Below are 20,014 nucleotides of genomic sequence, written 5' to 3' on the forward strand. Positions count from 1 at the left end.
TCACTCAGTTTACAGATGAGCAAAACTAAAATTTTCTGCTTTGAACAACATTCTTCCAATGATCTTGTTTGCCAATAGCATATTTCAGGGGAAAAAAGTCAATTCTTGGATTGTTATTGATGCACAGAAGGCTTCACTAAAGATTCACAGAAAGAGTTTGCTGAATATAAATGGCAGTTTTCCAGTGCTCCTTCTGCTTCATACAGGTGGTAGGTAGTACAGGTAGGATCCAGCTGGCTTGTGCTACAGCATACGAGAGCTGAGATTGGATTAGCAAACTTCATCTTTAAATTATAAGCAACTCCAAGGGCCAAAATTTGTCATCAGTTATTAACAGGAACTTCTGGGTCAGAACTGGGAAGAACTATTTATGCAGCAGCATGCTAAAAAGCAAACATGTTGGGTAGGTGGGGGAAGCAGTAGAAAAGCACACTGTTAGACAGTATTAGTAGATTTCAGAAGGCTTGTATATGTACTATATGTATGTATATATACATACACACAAAAATTTGAATACGACAGCCTTACACCCAATACCACAATGTTTTTCAGTGGGCACTATTTGAATATTATAAAGCGAAATCCATTACTGACTTGCCAGCTAGAAGAGAAAGGTTTTACCCATGCATTCAACTTATGCAGTTCTCTATCATCTTAGATATAAAATAAGATCAGCCTAATAGAGAAGTTATGTAATTACTTACTCCTTGTAAGACTTGAAAGCTGTCATTAGTAGGTGGAGGATCCTGATCTGGGTCAACCCCAACCCTACAGAAACATTAGGAAAACAAAGCAAGTGGTGTTACTGAGAGTTGCAAATGCTGTAAGTTGGGCAGAATGCATTTTAAAAGCACTTTAAGCACCCAGCAAAGCTGCATTCAGAGAGATTATGAGACTAGTTTGAGGAAGAGTTGTCCATTATTCCCCTGCAGTTACATAGCTATAAACAAGAAATTTTTTTACTCAAGAAGCACCTGCCTATAGACAACAGCTTTAACTCCATCTTGGCATCAGCTTTAACTGCTTGCCTTTGTTGTCAATTCTTTTATAACACTAGAAAATACTATTTTTGGCTTAAAAGGTGGGTGACATCATCTTTAGTGGAGAACATCCCTCATGTCCAGCAGGAAGAAACCAGAAGCTAAGGATAAAGCCCAACCTAAATATTTGACACAGCAAATAACTGCCAGATAAGCTTGAGTGGCTCAAATATATGACTTTAAAAAGTTTTAATACCCTGTGGGAAGCACCAAAAATACTATAAAATTAATTTATTAATTAATACTATTAAAAATACTTTATAAAGATTCACAAGCTTAATTTGCTGCAAGTTTCATTCATCTAACACAAAGCAGCCACAGTGGATTAACAAGTGGCCTGTAGTCCAGCCTCCCACCTCAGTGAGGCAGGGTTTGTGCAATGAGATGGTGGGTGATGACAGATAATACATTAAGAAGAAGCTGTCTACTCACTTTTGCATAGCTAGCAAGCATCTCAATATTGAACCCTCCTTTCACATAAGGCTCCTATCCAAGATGGGTATTTATCCTTGTAATTATGTTCAGGTTCTTCTGGTCTATTTTGGGGGTAGTTATTTGTTAAGATTGGACTTGTCTAGTTTTAAATCCTATTCATGTCTTAATCTCTGTCATCTCTGAGAGAACCTAAACCTCCAATCTCAGATGTTAGATAAAATTGTCACTTTCAAACGTGTTGTGTTTCAGTCCCACCACATTGCATAGTAAGTGTGGGAAAACTCACGGAATAGCCATTTCAGACAATAAGTTTTTGTTAACTTCTTCATGTCTCCTCTGTTAGAACGGACTGAGCTGGTTTAGTGAAATTTCCTTGTTATTTAGACTATGTGTCAACTGTTTATAGCCACGGTGTTTATGCAACAGTCCTGAGGATCACCAGAAACCAACAGAACCTCGCTGGTAAGACCATACCATTTGTGTGCCTCAGGGACACCATGCTTGCGTAAGGATGGATCAAACAAATTGAGAACATCCTTCAAATAGCTTCCAGGGCAGCATTTTCTAGTAGAACAATAGAAGAAGAAAAGTAGGCATTGAACTAAAGTTTTAAGTCATCCTTGTGGATGCACAGCCAGTGGACTCACAGCCAGTTCAAGGTGTCATGTGACTTAATATAGTTCAGGGAAAATCCAGAAGGCCACCTTGCAGTAGCCTCATATAAAACTAGTGCTGACCCAGTCTTCTGCTTGGTGTTTTGTTTTGGTTTGGTTTTTCTTCTGAGTCTCTTGTCTTTCCTCATCACTTCCTTTTTCCACATATAGAGTCATCTTGAACTTTACACATTTAGCCTGGGAATCCATTGGCACTGACCAACCTCAGAACTGAAAAGCTTCATCAGTTTAAGGGAACACTAGATAGACAGACTGAGTACTGGATTGTAACACATGCTAAAATAAACCACCACACACAAGAGCTCTGAGAGGTTACAAGGGCTGAGATATTACTGCTTAGGCTATCACAACATAAGAAGGGTTTTCTGCAGACAGATTAGTTACCTAATGAAGCCTCATGCAGAAAGATGACAAGCAACATCAGGAAATCAACTCAATACGGCAATATATATACAAGATTACACATGAAAATAAAAGAAAAATAATTGTGGCTTTCTTAACTCCATCTGCACATTGGGGAAGGTTTAATGTGCTATGCACAGCAACCAGACTCATGTGAATAGTGAGTTCAAGAAGCTTGTTCCAAAAGATGAACATAGCTTGCATTCCCTAAATAGTTTTTACTCCCTGGACTACCCATTCACTTCACAATACAGAAGAAAACCAAATAATTCAGAGTGTCTCAGCTTTTACTTGACTTACAAGGTCGTGTATTTGTTTTGAGGATTTTAACTGCCCTTAGGCAGGGAAAGGGGGCTTAATGAAGAACCAAAGCAGGACAAACATATTCAGTGAAAAGTCATGGTACATCACAGGCCAGGTGTTTGGGTTCACTGTGGTGCTGAAAAGGAAAAGAGAGCTTTTCTATATTAAAATGGTTAAGTTTCAGAAAAAAACTCTCACTACAGATGTTTCTTTCAATATTGAAATAGTACATCCACATAAACTTGTAATTTAAAAACTTTTTTCAAAGTTATTCTTCAGGTGAATTTATACTTTTAATGCTTTTAATTCTATCCCATAAATCACTCTGTTTCTTTTTAATTTCACTTTCAAACTGTGTTCTTCAGTTCACAGACTAACAAAATAAATTTCCATCTTGAATTCTCACAACTATTTTTTGTATGCAGTGTCTTTTATCCTCTTCTCTAGCATGAATTGTACAGGCAGGTTTGTTTTTTTTATCAAGTCTGCCTGTTTAAGTTTCAAGGGATATACACACTGGCATCACATTTTTTGCAGGCCCTGTCCCTAGATTTCTAAGATCTCATTTTTATCACCTAAAGCAAAACAATACCAAGGCCAAGTCCAGTCTCTCCCAACCTCCTTTACAGTGAAACACAGAAAACATTTAGTTACTTCATCCTTACTTAACTACTTCCATAATTAAAAGTATGAGTGTAAAGCTGATGTAAATGTCTTCAACATTGATTTTTTTTTCTGGTGGTTAAAAGAAAAAAATCCATCTCACATCCTAAGGCACATTTAAAAAGCTTCCTGTAATTTAAATATGCTGTAAAGGCTAATATCAATTCTCATTTATTTAACTAGTTTTATAAATTAAGAAAAACTATTAATGGATGAATTTACACAATCTCCTCCCAAAGATTAAGGGCACAGAGAGGGTAGCCTTGCCAATGGCCATGGTGTTTTGCTCAAACCCCATAGCAGAAAGGCAGGTGAGGAAGTGCTGGTTGAAAACTTACACAAGAGGCCCAATCTGTGTGATGGGGACTGAAGGGCACCTCAGCTGTGGGATTGCCAAGGCCAAGGTAGTGCAGGTGCCAGCAAGCATCTTCATTTCCCCCCCCTCTCTGAAAGCCCTTTGCAGCAGTCCTGTGTGGATTCCCCGAGGGTGTAAAATAGCAATTCAAACAAGTAACTCTTAAAAAGATTTCAGATGAAGAATATAAGCAGTCTTTTAGTTGTAACAATGCATATACATCACAAAACTGGTGAAAAATCCATTTCCCCCATTGGAATCACTTTGGTATGTGATAGATACCTTATTATTTCAGTGCAGATAGTTACAGGTACATAAAATTCAGACACCTTTCTTTCTGCCTTGGGAAATTCACTGGAACCTGTAGACATTAATATGCTACAGTAAAAATTAATCTACTTTCAGTACATTTCTTCACTCCACCCTAATGAAAATATTTTTTAAGGCACAGAAGACTTTTCATGCTTTAAGAGCTCTGTAACAGCAAAGGTACTAGCCTTGAGCTCGCTCCTAATGACCAATACTAAAGCATCACGTTTCTGCCCCTAACTGACTTGACCTTCTTGGTCCTTATCCTACAGCTACAACTCCAGCATCACACATTAGGGAAGCAGTTACTTGGATTTGATCCCTCAAATGCTAAGCCAATTCAATAATTTAAACACTGGCAGAAAGTGGTTGACACACAAAATGGAAACTAAATGGATGGAAATGGATAGCAAATATTTAAATGGCTAGGACCATTTTTTTGATACTTCAGAAACCTTTGACACACAGATGGCAAGTTACCAAAATACCAGGCTCTATTACATTCTAGCACATGTAATTACTGTGGCAACAGCCAAGACTGACTGTAATAGATATTCGTTCTCACATTCTCGGTACAAGCTAACATACTGCATCTCTGGCAAATTTAGCAGTTTGCTGCAAACCTTCAAGTGTGACAAGATACATGAGAAACTTACCATTACCCCATTCCAAAGAGCTTTCTTTACATAAATATTCTCTATATATTTATATGTATACGCATACATGTACATACAAATACACATCCTCCTATAGATGTCAGTTAGAGATTTATCTAACTTTAAATTATCTCTCTAACCATGTATTAGTTAAAAAAAAGAAGAAATCAGAATCCTAGTCTTCTCTGGTTGATATCTCCACTCTTATTAGCATCTTCCTATAAAGCAATGTGAAACCCTCAGTTTTTAAAATACATCCCCAAACAGGCTGGGATAAACCACCTATGAAGGCCCTTCTAGCCTGAAAAGTTGTATGAGATAATCTCATGGAATGCTTAAGAATATCCATGTGATTAAGGACCATAGGGTCACATCCATGATTTCTCAGCTTCAAGTCATCCAGGGCCAGAGATGCCAGTTTTACTTCATTAAATACCCCTACACAGAGTTAAAGTATGTGGTGTTTTGTGGTTTCATTTTTTTTAAACTAAAGACAATGTGTGATCCACACTCACAGCTCAGAGTAAGAGAACAGACTCATAACTGAGAAGCATCTACAGCACTCTGCAGAAAAGAAGCAGCATCAGCATGCCACAGTATAGAAAAAGAGCACACATTTAGTGTTACAAAGATGAAGAAAGCCAAGCACCAGGTTACTTCGGTATCAAGGAAAGCACGATGTCACCTGAAATACAGCCAGCGGCTTTCACTCATCTCTTCCACCGATGGAACATGGTCACCAACTCTGGTACAGTACAAGAATGCAATGTGAGTAACAAAATGCTCATGAGATGTGTGCTTTACAGAGCTCTTTAGCAAAACAAAGCAAACCAACAAAAAAAACCCAAAACATGCCCAATCAAATAAGACAAAACATACTTGAACAACAATGGCAGAGCAATAACAAAGTGACAAAACAAAAATTAACAGCAGCAAGTTATGATTGACATATCGAGTAATATTCTTTCTTGGTTCAGATTCCAGATGGCAAAACACCATGATGGTAAAACACAATGGCAGACTACCTCCCCCAGAAAACTAGATTCAATAGCTCTCAACTGAGCTGCTGCACAGAGACAGATTCCATCTAAGACAATTCCTACCACTTCAGACCTGCATATGGTCTGAAAGAGAAAAGGTCATCAGAAAAAGTATGAGAAGCTATGCATATATGAGAGGGGTCACCAATACTACCTAGTCTCAGAGCAGTCCAAACCAACTAGTAATAAGCTCTAAATCACTCTGTTGGTTTAACTAAAAATCAACTAACAACTTTTAACATAATTAATCTCTAGTCATAGCAGAGTGTGTTTTTACTCCTTGCTTTGCCTTTCTCTACTGGGGGGGGGGACTTTTGGTACAAATGAAAACATATTTGGGTTCCAGTATTTTCCACACAAGTTCCTTATCAGCTTGTGGGGCTTTTCCTCCCCGCCTCATCTCCCCCCATTTTTCCATGAAAGCATGCATCATGAACTTTGCTTATGTGAAATAAAAGCCTGTATGATCAGAAATCCACAGAGGCCTCACTTTACAAAAAGAACACCCTGATTGCAGGCTGACATCTTGACAAACCAAATATTTAAGGCTATAGCTTGTGATACGATGAGCATGTACTCATGTAATCCTTGAATGTCGAGGCAAATACCAGACTTTCAGTAGATTTATTTTGGATTCCAGGTTCAATAGCTCTTCTCCCATACCAACATACACTCCAGGTCAGAGCACTCTGCTCCAAAAGGCGAACTCTGAGATGGTTCTGTATGCACAGCAAAAACTAAAATTAAAAACTGCCCAATAACTTCCCTTCTACGACTTCTTTCTCTTTGCTGTATCTTTGCCAAGTTAGTATACTAAAGTTTTTCCAGATGTCTGTAATAAGTGCAATGTTTTCAGAAACTTTTAGCTGATTTCAAAGAGTTCAGCTGTTTTCCAGAAGGTGACTGAGGAAGAAAAGAACTCCCATCATCATGTTAAAAAAAAATAAATAACATAAAACCCAGTCACTAAAAACCCCTGGAATTAAGAAAAGTTGTTTCTGGTTGTTTGTAGGACGCCTTTGGGTATCTGTTTACTTCACCTAAACAAGACAATGACTCCTGAAACTGTCTCTTGGTATTTCTTGATCTAACCAAGATAATGACTCCTAAAACTTCTGTCTGAGGCTTGCCAGAGCTTCAAAGTTAAGCCAGGTCCTACAGCATTTGGGCCTTCCCCACATTTTTTTTTCTCTGGTGTGAATTGCTGTTTCAGCCCACAAGAATAAAGATGAGGAAACATCTCCCATGCTTAGTTCCAGACTTCTAGAGGAAAAGACAATCTCTTTCCTACAAAGGAAAAGGCTCAGAAGGGTGAGGCTGGATGTTTGGAAGCTGCACTGCACTGCCATTAAAGGAGATTAAAGATTGATGATGAAAAACTAGAGATTGGGAAAGAAGCAGGAAGACTGGAAAAACAGTCTAGAATAAGAGATGGGCAAGAAAAAAGCTCACAACAGAGGGCAAGGGACAACACCTGTGCCTGTGAATCTACCTTTAAAAACAGCAGAGAGTGGCTAGAAGGCACTGAAGGATTTAAGTTATAGAATAATAGCAACAGGCTACAAAACAGGAGGATGTAACTTCCTATCAGACATCCCCCACACCAGTCTAGAATATAGCATGAGGCTGGATCGCAGCATCAACACTGAGGCATGGTATTTAAGAGATGCACATTTTATTGTTGATCCACTCTGGGAAAGACAGAGTATAACCTGAGACTTCCACCAAGCTGACAGTTTTACCACTATCCCACATAATTAGGTAGTTCACATAGTAACTGTGCGAGAGTTAGTGTTTCCAGATTTCTTTTTCAGTTTGCTCTTTTAAAGAAAAAAAATAGAAAATAGAAATAAATTTAAATTTAAGAGCTTTAAATAGAAAGCTCTTAGAAATATTGGACATGTAAAGTCAGACATAAGGCAGTAAAATATCTAAGTTGACATTGTCTATACAAACTTTAGCTTTTATGGCAAGAAGATACCTAAAATATTTTAAATGGTAAGGTATAATGCTTTGAGACTGAGAAAAAAGATTGCTAAGTACAATTGAAATTATTTAATTAAAATAAACACTAACTTTCTCATTTTCAGCAGATTATGAAGGAGAAGAAGGCATTAATCTATGTGTTGCTTCATTCAACATGAAAAAAACCAGTCATTAACCTCTAATGAAAAATGGAAACCACACTGTTTTGCAATACAAATGCTAGGAGTTCCCTTTTTCCCCCATGACAGATGAGTGAAACGAGAAGTCATCTATTTTTTAGAAAAGAGGGATTTTGCCAGTGGTTTTGGTTTACAGGGCTCTCAACTTTACTGAAACTGTTAAAGCTTCAGTCAGGAAATTGTTTCTGCCTTTAGGTCTCAAAGGATGAGACTATATTTTTAATATCCAAATCATGCTTTAGTTTCTAAGAAAAAAAAAAATCTACTACTAGGAAAGTATAACTGTTTACCACCCAAATGCTTGGGGTACATCTCAGTGATAGAGAGCCAAGAAATTTAAACACAACATCACGACCTTAACTCCAGTTTCTGGTGTTAATTTTTAATTTGCTCAGCATCAAGTGGCAGAAATCAAAAGCATCTGAAGATTCCATAAGTTTTTTTACTAAGATTTTGCTGTCATGACCTCAGTTTTCTGAGCAGTTAAGCAGAAAACGGAAGTTTAGTCTCTGATGTAAACCATAGGTCCTTTGCTTAGCTGTACATTAAAGCCTGATCAGTGGGGCCTGGGTATACTGGTCATATACTCTATCTGGAAAGATACCTGCTTGTCCAAACACTTGAGACATTCAGAACAGCAAGAGGAGGCAGAGGATATTTTTGTCTATTTCCTCCTTATGCTGCTTTTTACTTTAATAAAACTTGATTTTCGTGTTAGCCTCTCTACCCCTTACCTGCTTTTAATGCTGCATATCATGGGAGAGAAGGGACAAACAGTAAGTAAGGAACAGAGCATGTATCCTAATTGCTACACAACTAGTGGTGTGGTCAGAAAAATGTCCATCTGCCTCTAAGCCAAAGCAAAGCAATTCTGGATCCTTGTGTAGGTGTTGCACCTTGCATGCATGCAGCTGCTTCCCCATGAACATGGTGGTATCAAGCCAGGCTGAAAGTCTTGGCTGGAGTCGGCTCTCTGGTACTGTTTACTTAAATCAAGCAGGCACAACCATAAATAAGACCCTTTGGTGTTGATGTCTGTCTCAGCTCCTCTGACTTGCCCAGTACAACAGATATGTGCCTGCCTTTCCCAGGGAAGGAGCTCAGCCCATCCCAGTCCACAGGAACTCTTGAAGGGGCCACCCAGAAAACCCACTGACAAGCAGAACAGTATCCACAACATGACAGTAATGTCACTCTGCCATGCTGTGACTAGGCAAGATAAATCAGAGTAAAGGTTCAGTGAGCTTGGGTGACTCTTCATTAAAGTATGTCCTTGTCTTCTATCTACATCCACACTGTAGCCGGGCCAACTACTTCAGGACGACTTTGTAATGGCTGACTAGCTCTCCATCCTTCATTCCACAAATGCCAAAGTCAACAAGAATACAACCAGTATGAACTTCACACCAGAACTGGACTTTTAGGAGTCCACACAAATCCTGACATTGAAGTTTAACATACAAATGACGTTAGGTTCCTACATCCTTTCACTTTATCTAAGAAGCAAACCACCTTTTATCTTTTAATCTCTTTTCTGCTAAATAATTCTGTATGTGACCACTGCTTATTTCCAGTTTCTGGCAATCTAAACTAATGGGCAAGTGCCATGGCTCAGAAAGCATCCCAGGGACAAGTTACCTCCTGTGCAGCCTCAGGACTGCACCAGCTCTACATACTGTGCTGCTGAGTGAGGCACTGGCAGAGCATCTTATCTTCATCTCGTCCTGTCTACCTCTTCCACTGGGTATAAAGGGATGGAAAAGAGAAAAGTAGCATAATTCTAAAATTCAGCTGGAAACTAATTTGTCCCTCTTTTAAATTTGCAGTGTCAGACAGGACTTCTTGTTTTCCGACAGAAAGGTTTCTAGCACGAAAGATACTTCACCAGCACCAAGTTTCTAATGCTCGAACAGCTGTACACGGCCGCCACCTCCTGGCACAAAGCTGATTTCACGAAGCCCCTGAAAGTGCAGACTCCATCACTGGCGGGACAGTGCCTATCGAGCCAGCTGTAGGCATATCTGTGCAGTTCCCTAAAATGCTTTCTGCGTAGAGCTCCCTTGTTAGGGAAGGACAATTTATTTTCTGTCAACTATGACAAACAAATGACAATTGAAGTTACTGCTTATTAGCAAGGGTAGTTAAATCAAAAAAAAGCCCCCTAAAAACCCCCACCCCCACCAGACCCCAAACCTAAAGCTAACCACTCAAATCTATGGTTTGGCGAACTGCCTTTTGGCAGCTCAAGCTGTGCCAGCACTTATGATGAGGGCTGTTAGAGTAAGCTTTGTTTACCTGGTTGCATCTATGCTTAGGAAAATGCTTTGGAATCAACTCAAGTGGAGATCAGACAAGGAATATCCTCACATCAGCCATCGCAGAGGCCGCAGACTGATCCTGGCAGATGTTGCTCATGCACTGTAAGCAGACCACAAGCAGCACTCTTGTGTACTGCTGGCCAGAACTCATCTCCTGCTCCTTATACCGCACACCCTGGAGAGTCCATGCACACTGACAGCTACATAGACACTGCACCTCCCCTCCTTCCTTATCAGTACAGTTACTTCTTATATACCATCATCACAGACGCCTCCTGTTGTCAGAGGTGCCAAATGGAAGGCTGCACATGGCACCTATTCCAGGTACCTTTTTAGAAAGTCGCTACACAGCTCTCATGTGGGAAAACAAATCAGTCAGGCTGGGCTTAGAAGTATCATTAGAATGTGATATCTCACAATCATTAATGACACAACTGCACTGACACTGGGTGACCTTTAGAGAGCCTGACTACATGAAGTGTTGCTTCTTTCTGGCGTGCTAGCCAAGCATTTGGAACTCACATTTAAAGATATTTTTAAAGGACAGAAATGGATTAATTTGGCACAAAAAAAAAAAAGCTGATTTCCCAATGTTTGCTGTCAGTCAGAGCTGATAATGCAAATCACGGCTGAAATGTCTGTGTCCAGCTAGAAGCATACTACTTTCTATGAGAACAGTTCACAAGCATTTCGGGGAGTCCTATCTATTTTTTTTTTTCTGATCTAGAAAGCACTTGCTACCTATTGCCACAAGCAGTTCACTGAAGTTTGCCAAATGCAGAATCAGACCCTAAGAATGATCAGCTCTTCTAAAGACTGAAACTGGTTTAACATAGGATGTTTTTTCCTATCCTATACAAATTCTGGTTAGCAAAATTAGAAAGCAAGAAAAAGAAAACTTTCAAGTGCTAAAGAACACATATAGTTTACATATTAAAAAACGCAATGAAGGGCTTATACAGCCTGTATTATTTTAATTCCACTCTATTTATCTGTGCCTCCCCAACTGCCAAAAATTTCAGAATTACAATATATGTCATCTTTAACAATGATTGATTCATGATTCTCTAGCACATCTGCCGATAAATATTCTCCAACATGAAAGTACTTGTAGCCCAAAAGTACTAAGTAATAACCAGGATTTGTAGTCAAATCTCCATAATCATGCAACTTACCTTTTTCACAGATCTCCTCAAAACAGGAGGAAACACTCCCAGAAGACTAGCAGGATCCCATTTATCCCAGGTGCTTAGACAACATCAGATTTGTTTGGATGATATTTATGCACGTTCAGTTTAGCACCATCCACTAAAGACTCCATTGAACTTAAAAACCATAATAGGGCCATTACCAAGAGCCAAAAGACAGGGAACTGTCTTAGTATGACATGAAGAGAAGTTTATATGGGACTAGATTAATTCTTTGTTTCCAATATAGGGCTGCTTTATCAGGCAACACTATTCCATGGGCTGACAACAACCTAGATAACCACTCAATACTTCAGGCTTTAGGCTGAATCCCAGCACCATCAGTACATTTTCTTCACCACCCTGCACAATCACCTTCCTCCATAAAATATGTTTTAAATACCTACACATATATATGTACCTGGATATTTATAGATACATCTAAAATATCATGTTCCAAACGCCTCTAGCAAGCATCAAACAAGTTCTGTAGAACTATGCCAAATTAACACAGCTGCCTCTAGAAGACCAAAGCACACAGTTGCATACCAACCTGATGTTCAGCCATGACAGCATGGGAGTTGTACCTCCACCAACAATCCACACAGTGAAAAAGACGATGAGGAGAGTTGTTGAGAACATCATTTGATGTGAGTAGGTAGCAGTATCTCGTATAGCCAGAGCAAATGCCATGGCTCCCCTGAGACCTATCAGAAAAAAATGAAATAACAGAGCTTAGAAGTGCAACTGTGCTTGTTGGTAACGCAGGAACTCCCCTTGCTCTATCCCTGCTACACAAGCATAAAGTGACAGACAGAAAGCACTGGGCTCCAGCAGGTTTTGATTTCCTCAGATTCCCTGATAAATTGTGCCCTGGCATGATTTACAGCATAATTTGCCCTCCCGGTTTTCTGTAACTTAGAGAATCCACAAGAGCTAAGAAAATATGTAAATATTCCCAGAAACCACAGGAAAGGAACGAAGAAACAAACAAGTTGTGGACAACAGCAAAACATATTGTGGAAGTCAAGCAGCATCCTGAATACAGATAAAAATGCACAATTTCCCAGTTGAATTCATAATTAAATAGTGAGTTCTTGATATGAAATTTTTATCACTGGAAAAATATTCTAGTTAATAACATGTTCACAGACAGACTACATGTTCCCCCTCTTCCATGCATCCCAGGGGAAACTTCACTAGCAAGAACAAGCCATGGCATTTGGCCATGTGCAGACTTCTTATGTAGGGAAATCATGGAATGGTTATGGTTGGAAGGAACCTCTAGAGGTCATCTGGTCCACCTCCCCTAGTCAAGCAACCCCTGCTCAACCTGCAGTAAGTTGCACAGGACCACATCTAGATGGCTTTTGAATATCTCCATGGATGGAGATGCTACAACCTGGCTGGGCAACCTGTGCCAATGCTTGGACATAGTAAAAGGTGTTTCCTGATGTTCAGAGGGAACCTCTGTGCCATATGGGCACAGAGTTTGTGCCCATTACCTCTGTCCTGTCACTGGGCACCACTGGAAATAGCCTGGCTTTGTCCTCTTTACTCCCTCTTGTATGCAGAGGATTCTCTGGAACTTTTTGAAGATGAACATGTTTAGACACACACTCCATAATTTGGTCTAGATGATAAACTTGAACAGTTGCCTGTGTGATGGAAATTATAAGGGAGTTTAAGTCAAACACCTTTCTTTCTCCAACTAAGTGGGAGAGGGCATCCATAAATACACTTCTGTTTTCTCAGCAAGTGTCTGTTTCTGCTCAACATTTAATCTCAGCTAGAAATAACCTTCCAGAAGAGATACATCCCAACTCCTCCATCCCCTCAGATGCACTTCAAATGAAAATGCTCTATTCCCCACATGAGGTACTGTTTGCCACAAGCAAAAAGCATTTCAAGATGTCGCTCATCCCAGACATGATACACCTTCTGTAAAGGTTGAAAGACACATGATGGCATGCTGCAACAATCAGTAAGCCTTCCATTTAGGATGAATGAAAGTGGATTATAAAAGGAGAAGGTAGCGCTATCAATTTCTTGTGAGTTAAAAGTAAGTCTTTTTGCATTACTAAGCATTTTACCAAGCTCTTACCTGAGAACATCATCATGTGCTGAAAGCTCCAGCTGATCTTATGCCTTCTGCCCAAATTCAACAAAAAGGAGAGGGGGTAGATGTGTGCAGCTCTTCCCAAAAAGATTGCAATCTGTTCAGAGCTGAGGGTTAAGGATTTCTTTTTCCTCAGGCATGCACTCTTGGGTACCTGGCTTTAACCTGAAGCTTTTGTTTTTGTGAGAGGTTTGATCATGATAGCAAGTGTTCTTGTTATATCTACATATCTAAAGCAGACTTTCACCAATTATGTGAATACAGAACCCCTTGCACAGAATACATATTTTAGCTAATATAGCCAAGTTTTTAAATGGAGAGCTGCCCTCCTCACGAAGGTAGAAAATCACTCAAGAGGCAACAGAGGTTAAATGCAGTGGTAGAAAAAGATGTGGAAAACATAATAAAAAATAAGCAGGCAGGAAAAGAAAGTAACCAATACTGAAAACAAAACCAAGACAGATAGCATAACCTGAGAGAACATGGAAGGCCACACCAAAGGTGAAAAATAGCAATGCTTAGTACACCAGACACAACTATTCTGTTCATGTTCTTATTCAATGTCTGTAGGGCTCTGGAGCATTTTTTTAGATCAGAAAAATGGACGTGAGGTGACACAGGAGAAAATTTATTACTATTTCAGAAAAAAAGTAAATGGTCAAAGGAAAAAAAAGACAAATGTGATAAACCCTGAGAAGCAGTATAGCAATGAGAGAAAACGATAGAAAGGAGGAGAGAAAATAAGTATATCCCAGATTATGGGATGTATACGCTTTCACTGGGTTTTATCTCCATTGCCAATAGCCCTACTCCTACAGCAGGCTGATCTCTGCCTCTGGGATGTTGCTCAAATATAATCTATTCACACACAATTCTCTCTATATACTTGAAGTTTGCTTGCTTTCTCAAGGGACCCTTGGAAGTGAAGAGAAAAATGCATCCTTTTCTAGGCCTCCCAAGTTGAAATACAAAAGCAACACAAGCAGTGTTGGCTGTCAATGACCAAATGACACAGTAAAGCATATTAATTTATTTATCTAGTGAAATTATATGACTTCTAACACTACTCAGGTACAGAACAACAACTGTGTGGTACAGAGGCCTTAGGGTTTTGATGCAAGGCATAACCAAAGATTGTTCTCAAAATTATTGTTCCTGCAAGACATCAGGAAAACTCAGGCCAGCCATCATTCTCTGTTTGGTAAAGCCAATAGACATCATAAGTTTTCAGGTACACAAAACAACAGAGAAACCTCACACAAAGTGAAAAAGGATACAAAAGCTCCAATAATGAAAACTGGGCTGAATATGTGTTTCTGGAAAGTAAACAGTGCTAAACCCATGTAAGAAAATATGAAGTTCTCAGCCAGGAAGTGTAATACCTCGAAGAGCTAGGGAGAAAAGAGTCACATGTTAAAGGTCAAGTAAAAAAAGATGCTGTAAAAGCAATAGTACATGGACTATTACAGCAATACACTGTACAAAAGGTAAAAGACATCCTTGCCTGCTTAGTGCGACTTCTTGATTCAACTGACAAGTTATTGTATGTATAATGTGCCTGGGTAATTCCGCAGAAAAGGACAGCCACCACACCTGTGAACAGAGTCACATGGGAAAATCAGCCTGTTTACTGGGAGTACATCCCATTTTCTCTTCCCAAGTTCCATTAAATTTATACATCATCCTTAACCTTGAGATTTTATGAACCTTATTTTCATGTGAGTGAGATTCCAGGTTAGGGAGGTGGTGTTTGAACCAAACAACTGCTCTTAAAAGCCTTTGTTACACAGTGAGCTGCACCTTAAATGACATCGAACAGAAAGTAAAAAAAAAAAAAAAAAAAAAAAGCCTTAAGCACAAACAGCATTTTTCTCATTGAAAAGTTTTAATGAGAAAGTGAAAGAATGGCTGCTAAGATGGACAGGACTTCTGTCTCCATGTGCTTGAATCCCAACTCACCAGTAAATCCACAAGCTTCTGCAAGCAAGAAAGTGCTCCAGGACATCAAGAAGAAGAGTGCCGTTTCCAGCAGGGGGAAGCAGTGCAACTTGGTAAACTTCGTTACGTTAAGTCATTGGTTAAGGGATCAAAAAAATACTTTGGCTTCTCGGTACCCAGTATTTACGGAACACACTCTTATGTGCTAACAACCAATGATAGTTGGACATCCCCTCTCCTTTAATGCTGAAAAACATGAATTCCAACACATCAAGGCAAACTTCAGAATCAAGGTATCCCCTTGCAGCAATTAGTTCTGGATATTTTTGCTGCATATCCATGGCATAAGGTGGGGCTCCACTTCTTAAACGTAATATTATCCTACTCCACGTTCCCCTTTGAAGTGCTAGCAAGGAAGGGATATATACCTGGTGTTCCTTTTAGATTGTGCATGTCTTGGTTTTTCGGGGGATTGGTAAGGGAATGATGTTTGGTTCCCCCTGCAAAGCCTAATAAATAGTCCCCTTGTCATCTTAATATAAAGCATAAAATAAATTCAGAATTTAATTCACGGGGCTGTTCTTGACTACAGCAACCCTAAGATGAAGTAGATTTATGAGAATTTTTCTGCTCAGATTTGTTAACAAGTCTTTTCCAGCAAGCATGGCTACTTCAGTACTTTTGAGGTAAAACAAAAATACTGCCTACAAAATGTATTATCTCTCCTTATGTTGATGTGTTTTAGAGGAAAAGCCAACTCAGAACAGCTCAATCTTTCAATGGAAAGAAAAAAGTTCATCTTGCAGAAGAGAGCAAAACTCGAGCAACATCAAAACACACACTGAATTAACAATTCAGACAAGTACTGAAGAAGTAGAACAGATCTCAGTAGTGTTAAATTTAGCTCTTCACATACTACAAAAATTTTTTTCACGTATTTATAGAATTATTTTTGGTGTTTTTCTCCTCAGCACTACCCTGGCAGCAGGTAAACAAGGAACAGCACACTATATCTGACGTGCAGACAGCTATGCACAACCCTTATCTGAAAGTTGACATGTAGCATAATCTGCTCTGAAATCTAAGTGGGAGGACAGCAAGAGCACTTGAAACAAGAAGGTGGTAGCACCCTCCCCTGCTCATATAAAGGCAATCAGTACCTCAGTGGACACATCAAGGCTGCACCATCATCCACCAATGCTCTCCATGCATAACACAGCTGGCAGCGTTTCAATGGCAACCTGGTTAGGATGAAGCAGTTCTGAGGACAAACATCGACTCTCCACTCACACCTACTTCTTATTGACACTCTCTGCACTCCTGGAGAAGGGCAAACATATACTCCAGACGCATCTTCAGCTGTGACCTTACTTTGTCAGAAGTTTGCCCTCAAACCAAAAGCCCAAAGCATCATTAAAGAAAAAGTATTCTCCATGGCAGTTGACATTACATCAAATGTAAAACTCAGCTTTTTAAACAGCTGTTAACTCTCCACAGAAGCCACCTCTAAAAGTTTTGAACTCAGCTGGATTTCTACCCCCACCACACTCTCCTGAAACAGACCCATTTTCTAAGATCATGATTCTGAAGCAGCAACATCCACCATAGCAACATTTAGAACGCTCAGATAATCCCAGTGCCTGGGTCAAGAGGTATTCATGGATCCTTAAGGAAACTCAATAGCCCCAGTCACTCCATGGGAGAGGAAGAGGTTGAACCTTGTTTCCACTACAGTTTGTCATGGGTCCTTGTCAGAACGAGTTTCTCATTTGCAGTCTTTTCTGGCAGCTTTGTAAATAAAACTGTTTATTCCCCTTGTTGTTATTGTAAACAACAATACAAAAACATTCCATTAAATCTGGAATTAAAACCTGTACTCATAATTTTGGAGGAAAGGCAAGAAAAGAAAATATTTTATTATTTCCTATAATTGACCAAATTGAAGTGTTAATTTGAAAGTAAATTATTATTCCTTTTTTCTTATCTTTTTTCTTTATTCCTTAGACACAGCCTTCTGTTTCACTTCTTTTCAAATAGGCAGATTCTACAATTTAAAAAAAAAACCAGATACAATACTTAAACTGTTTTAAATGTAACCACAGACAGCTTGCTGAAAGCCATAACAAGTGATTGTATATTATCTGCATCATTTGGAAAATAAGTGTTCTGTCTATTTTCGAAGGACAATGCATGACTGCACGAAACCCCTTACTCAGGGAAGTATAGTTACAGGTACTTCGCAGTTATGGGAATAACAGTCTATTGATGGAATTCATAATTTAGGGTTCTAATCAGCTACGAAGCAAAAAATGCAAATTTACGGTTTGCTTCTACGGTATTCCATGACATTAAGGATGTTTCCAAAAGAAAAAAAAAACCATGAAGTTGTATAATTTTAAGCAACCCATTCCCCCAAACACACAAACAAAACAAACAAATAAACAAAAACCCACCAAAAATTGGAAAATGGAAAAACAAACAAACAAACACACAACACACAAAATGCTACCACAGAGGATTTGTTCTGAACAGCCTCCCCTCTCACAGCTTCACATCAACCTCCTGAGCACAAGTATTAGAAACAGCAAGGACCAATTGCTGCTTCAGAAGCATGATTTTCCAAAGTAGATCCGAATGCATTTCAGTCAGCAAGCCAAAAACTACAGCAACTGCATTTGAGCAGCTAGAACTATGGATAGCTGGTCGCCTAAAAGCCAGATAAAGAATCATGATTCTGTCTCACATCAATTGCAGATCAGTGGAATTGAAAGACCCAACATTAAAGCATCAACAGCACAGCTTCCCTTTATACTTAAAGGGGTTCAATTATGCAGATGTCAGACAAATCTACACAGTGTGTATATAACAAATACAGTTGAGACATTATTGCTTAATATGAAAAGTCACAGGGTCATGATTATTGGTTAAAACAGTACATTTTAGCCCTTTCAAGTCAGTGTTCGGAAGTCTAGGCAGATCAAAGCAGTCTGGGATACGTATAGAGACAGTTATATTGACCAGTCTGAAAGCAAAGACCCTTAATTTTTTTCCTGAAGAAGAGTCATGATTTCTGGAGGAGGCCAGGCTGACAATCTACTGCCTGAGCCTAAAACAAAACCCACATAAATTGCTTGCTGAGCACCTCAGAGATCTAACCAAACAGCAGCAGTAAGCTTCAAGAGAACAGAACAGATCATGCAAAGCGCATCATGCTATGAAGTTTACTCTCATGTAGATACAGTCTTATCCAGGGCACATGACATCAGATTTCTGGCAGAAAGTTTAAATGCAGGACTCATAGAATGCTGTGGGGTCAGAAATGACTATTACAGATTTTGCTAAAGACAGAATCAAAGACCGGTTATTATATGTTATTCAAGCCTAACAATAAAAACTATTTAATTTCATAAAAAGAAACTAAACATGGACTAGACAGGACATGCCTGTTTAAGGCCTCCCTTTAGCTTCCAGTGTGCAGCAATATCACTAAATCTTCTAGCATGGCCACTGTTATATTGGAAAAAGTTGATTTCTATGGGTACCTATAATGTCTTTCTACAGAAAAAAAGTCACATGAATACTGATCACATTTTCACACTCAGGATAAAACAAGCTAGAGTCGATTTTGCTATAACTGGAAACAGCAAAACCCTGATAATACCCACATATGCCTTATCAGATAGAAGAGTTAAATGTGAAAAGGATATCAGAGCTGTCACAACCCCTGTCACTGCTCCCATCATGAAAGAACCACTGAATATTCCCAGGAAAACACCAACGGACTTGAAAAATGCTGCTGCATCGAAAGCATGGGTATTTTCACCTGTTGGCTGGTAGGCGACTATAGATCTAGAAAGAGAGTAACATAATGAGAAGTTAAAAGTGGCATCGGAAAAGTTTAATTCTGTAAGAACACCACCTGAGCAACAGAGACAATCCCATACTGAAGGCATGTACGTATGCATTAGGGATCTCAGAAAACACTTGCAATAGTTATTAATTCAGTTCAAGACAATCCATCTAAATTTAAAATGACATTTCTCAGAAAAAGCATTTATTTTAGACAAATACCAAAAGCAACTAAGTAATTTCAGAGTAGAAATTCATGGAGTTACTTACGAAGATAATACAATGGCAACAGCGTCATTCAACACGCTCTCCCCAAACAGAAGGGCATAGAGATCAACATCAGCATGCAGCTCATTAAATATTGCTAGCACGGTAACTACAGAAAGAAAGGAGAAAAACAACACTGGCTGACTCAAGGAATGACAGACTTTCCAGTTTGTCTATAAGCAACAAAATGCAGGAATTGAAGTACAGAATCAAAATTAAACTGGGAAACAGACTAGTCATGTTTATCTGTGGGTAAGCAATTTCCCCATGAGTCTTAGGGCAGCTCTATTAGGA

The 20,014-nt window shown here is 39.1% G+C and overlaps 1 protein-coding gene across 3 annotated transcripts in view; it reads right to left on the bottom strand.

The window, feature by feature from the left end:
* Positions 1-20,014, bottom strand: part of SLC9A7 (solute carrier family 9 member A7) — a 73,323-nt gene that overhangs the window by 18,516 nt on the left and 34,793 nt on the right. For 2 of the 3 annotated variants that reach the window (XR_003527579.1, XM_027642902.1), the window contains exons 6-14: positions 19,724-19,829; positions 19,312-19,453; positions 15,626-15,731; positions 15,171-15,259; positions 14,944-15,057; positions 13,652-13,763; positions 12,101-12,254; positions 5,523-5,582; positions 705-768 (exon numbers count right to left, since the gene is read on the bottom strand). Coding sequence is in view for 2 of the 3 variants with exons in the window: in XM_027642902.1 (XP_027498703.1) it covers positions 705-768; positions 5,523-5,582; positions 12,101-12,254; positions 13,652-13,763; positions 14,944-15,057; positions 15,171-15,259; positions 15,626-15,731; positions 19,312-19,453; positions 19,724-19,829 (947 nt within the window). In the remaining variant the exon portion in view is untranslated. The remainder of the gene's footprint in view (positions 1-704; positions 769-5,522; positions 5,583-12,100; positions 12,255-13,651; positions 13,764-14,943; positions 15,058-15,170; positions 15,260-15,625; positions 15,732-19,311; positions 19,454-19,723; positions 19,830-20,014) is intronic. The other variant, XM_027642912.1, reaches the window with a different exon arrangement.

This window comes from Corapipo altera, unplaced genomic scaffold (assembly GCF_003945725.1).
Source record: "Corapipo altera isolate COAL_440 unplaced genomic scaffold, ASM394572v1 0, whole genome shotgun sequence".
NCBI lineage: Eukaryota > Metazoa > Chordata > Aves > Passeriformes > Pipridae > Corapipo > Corapipo altera.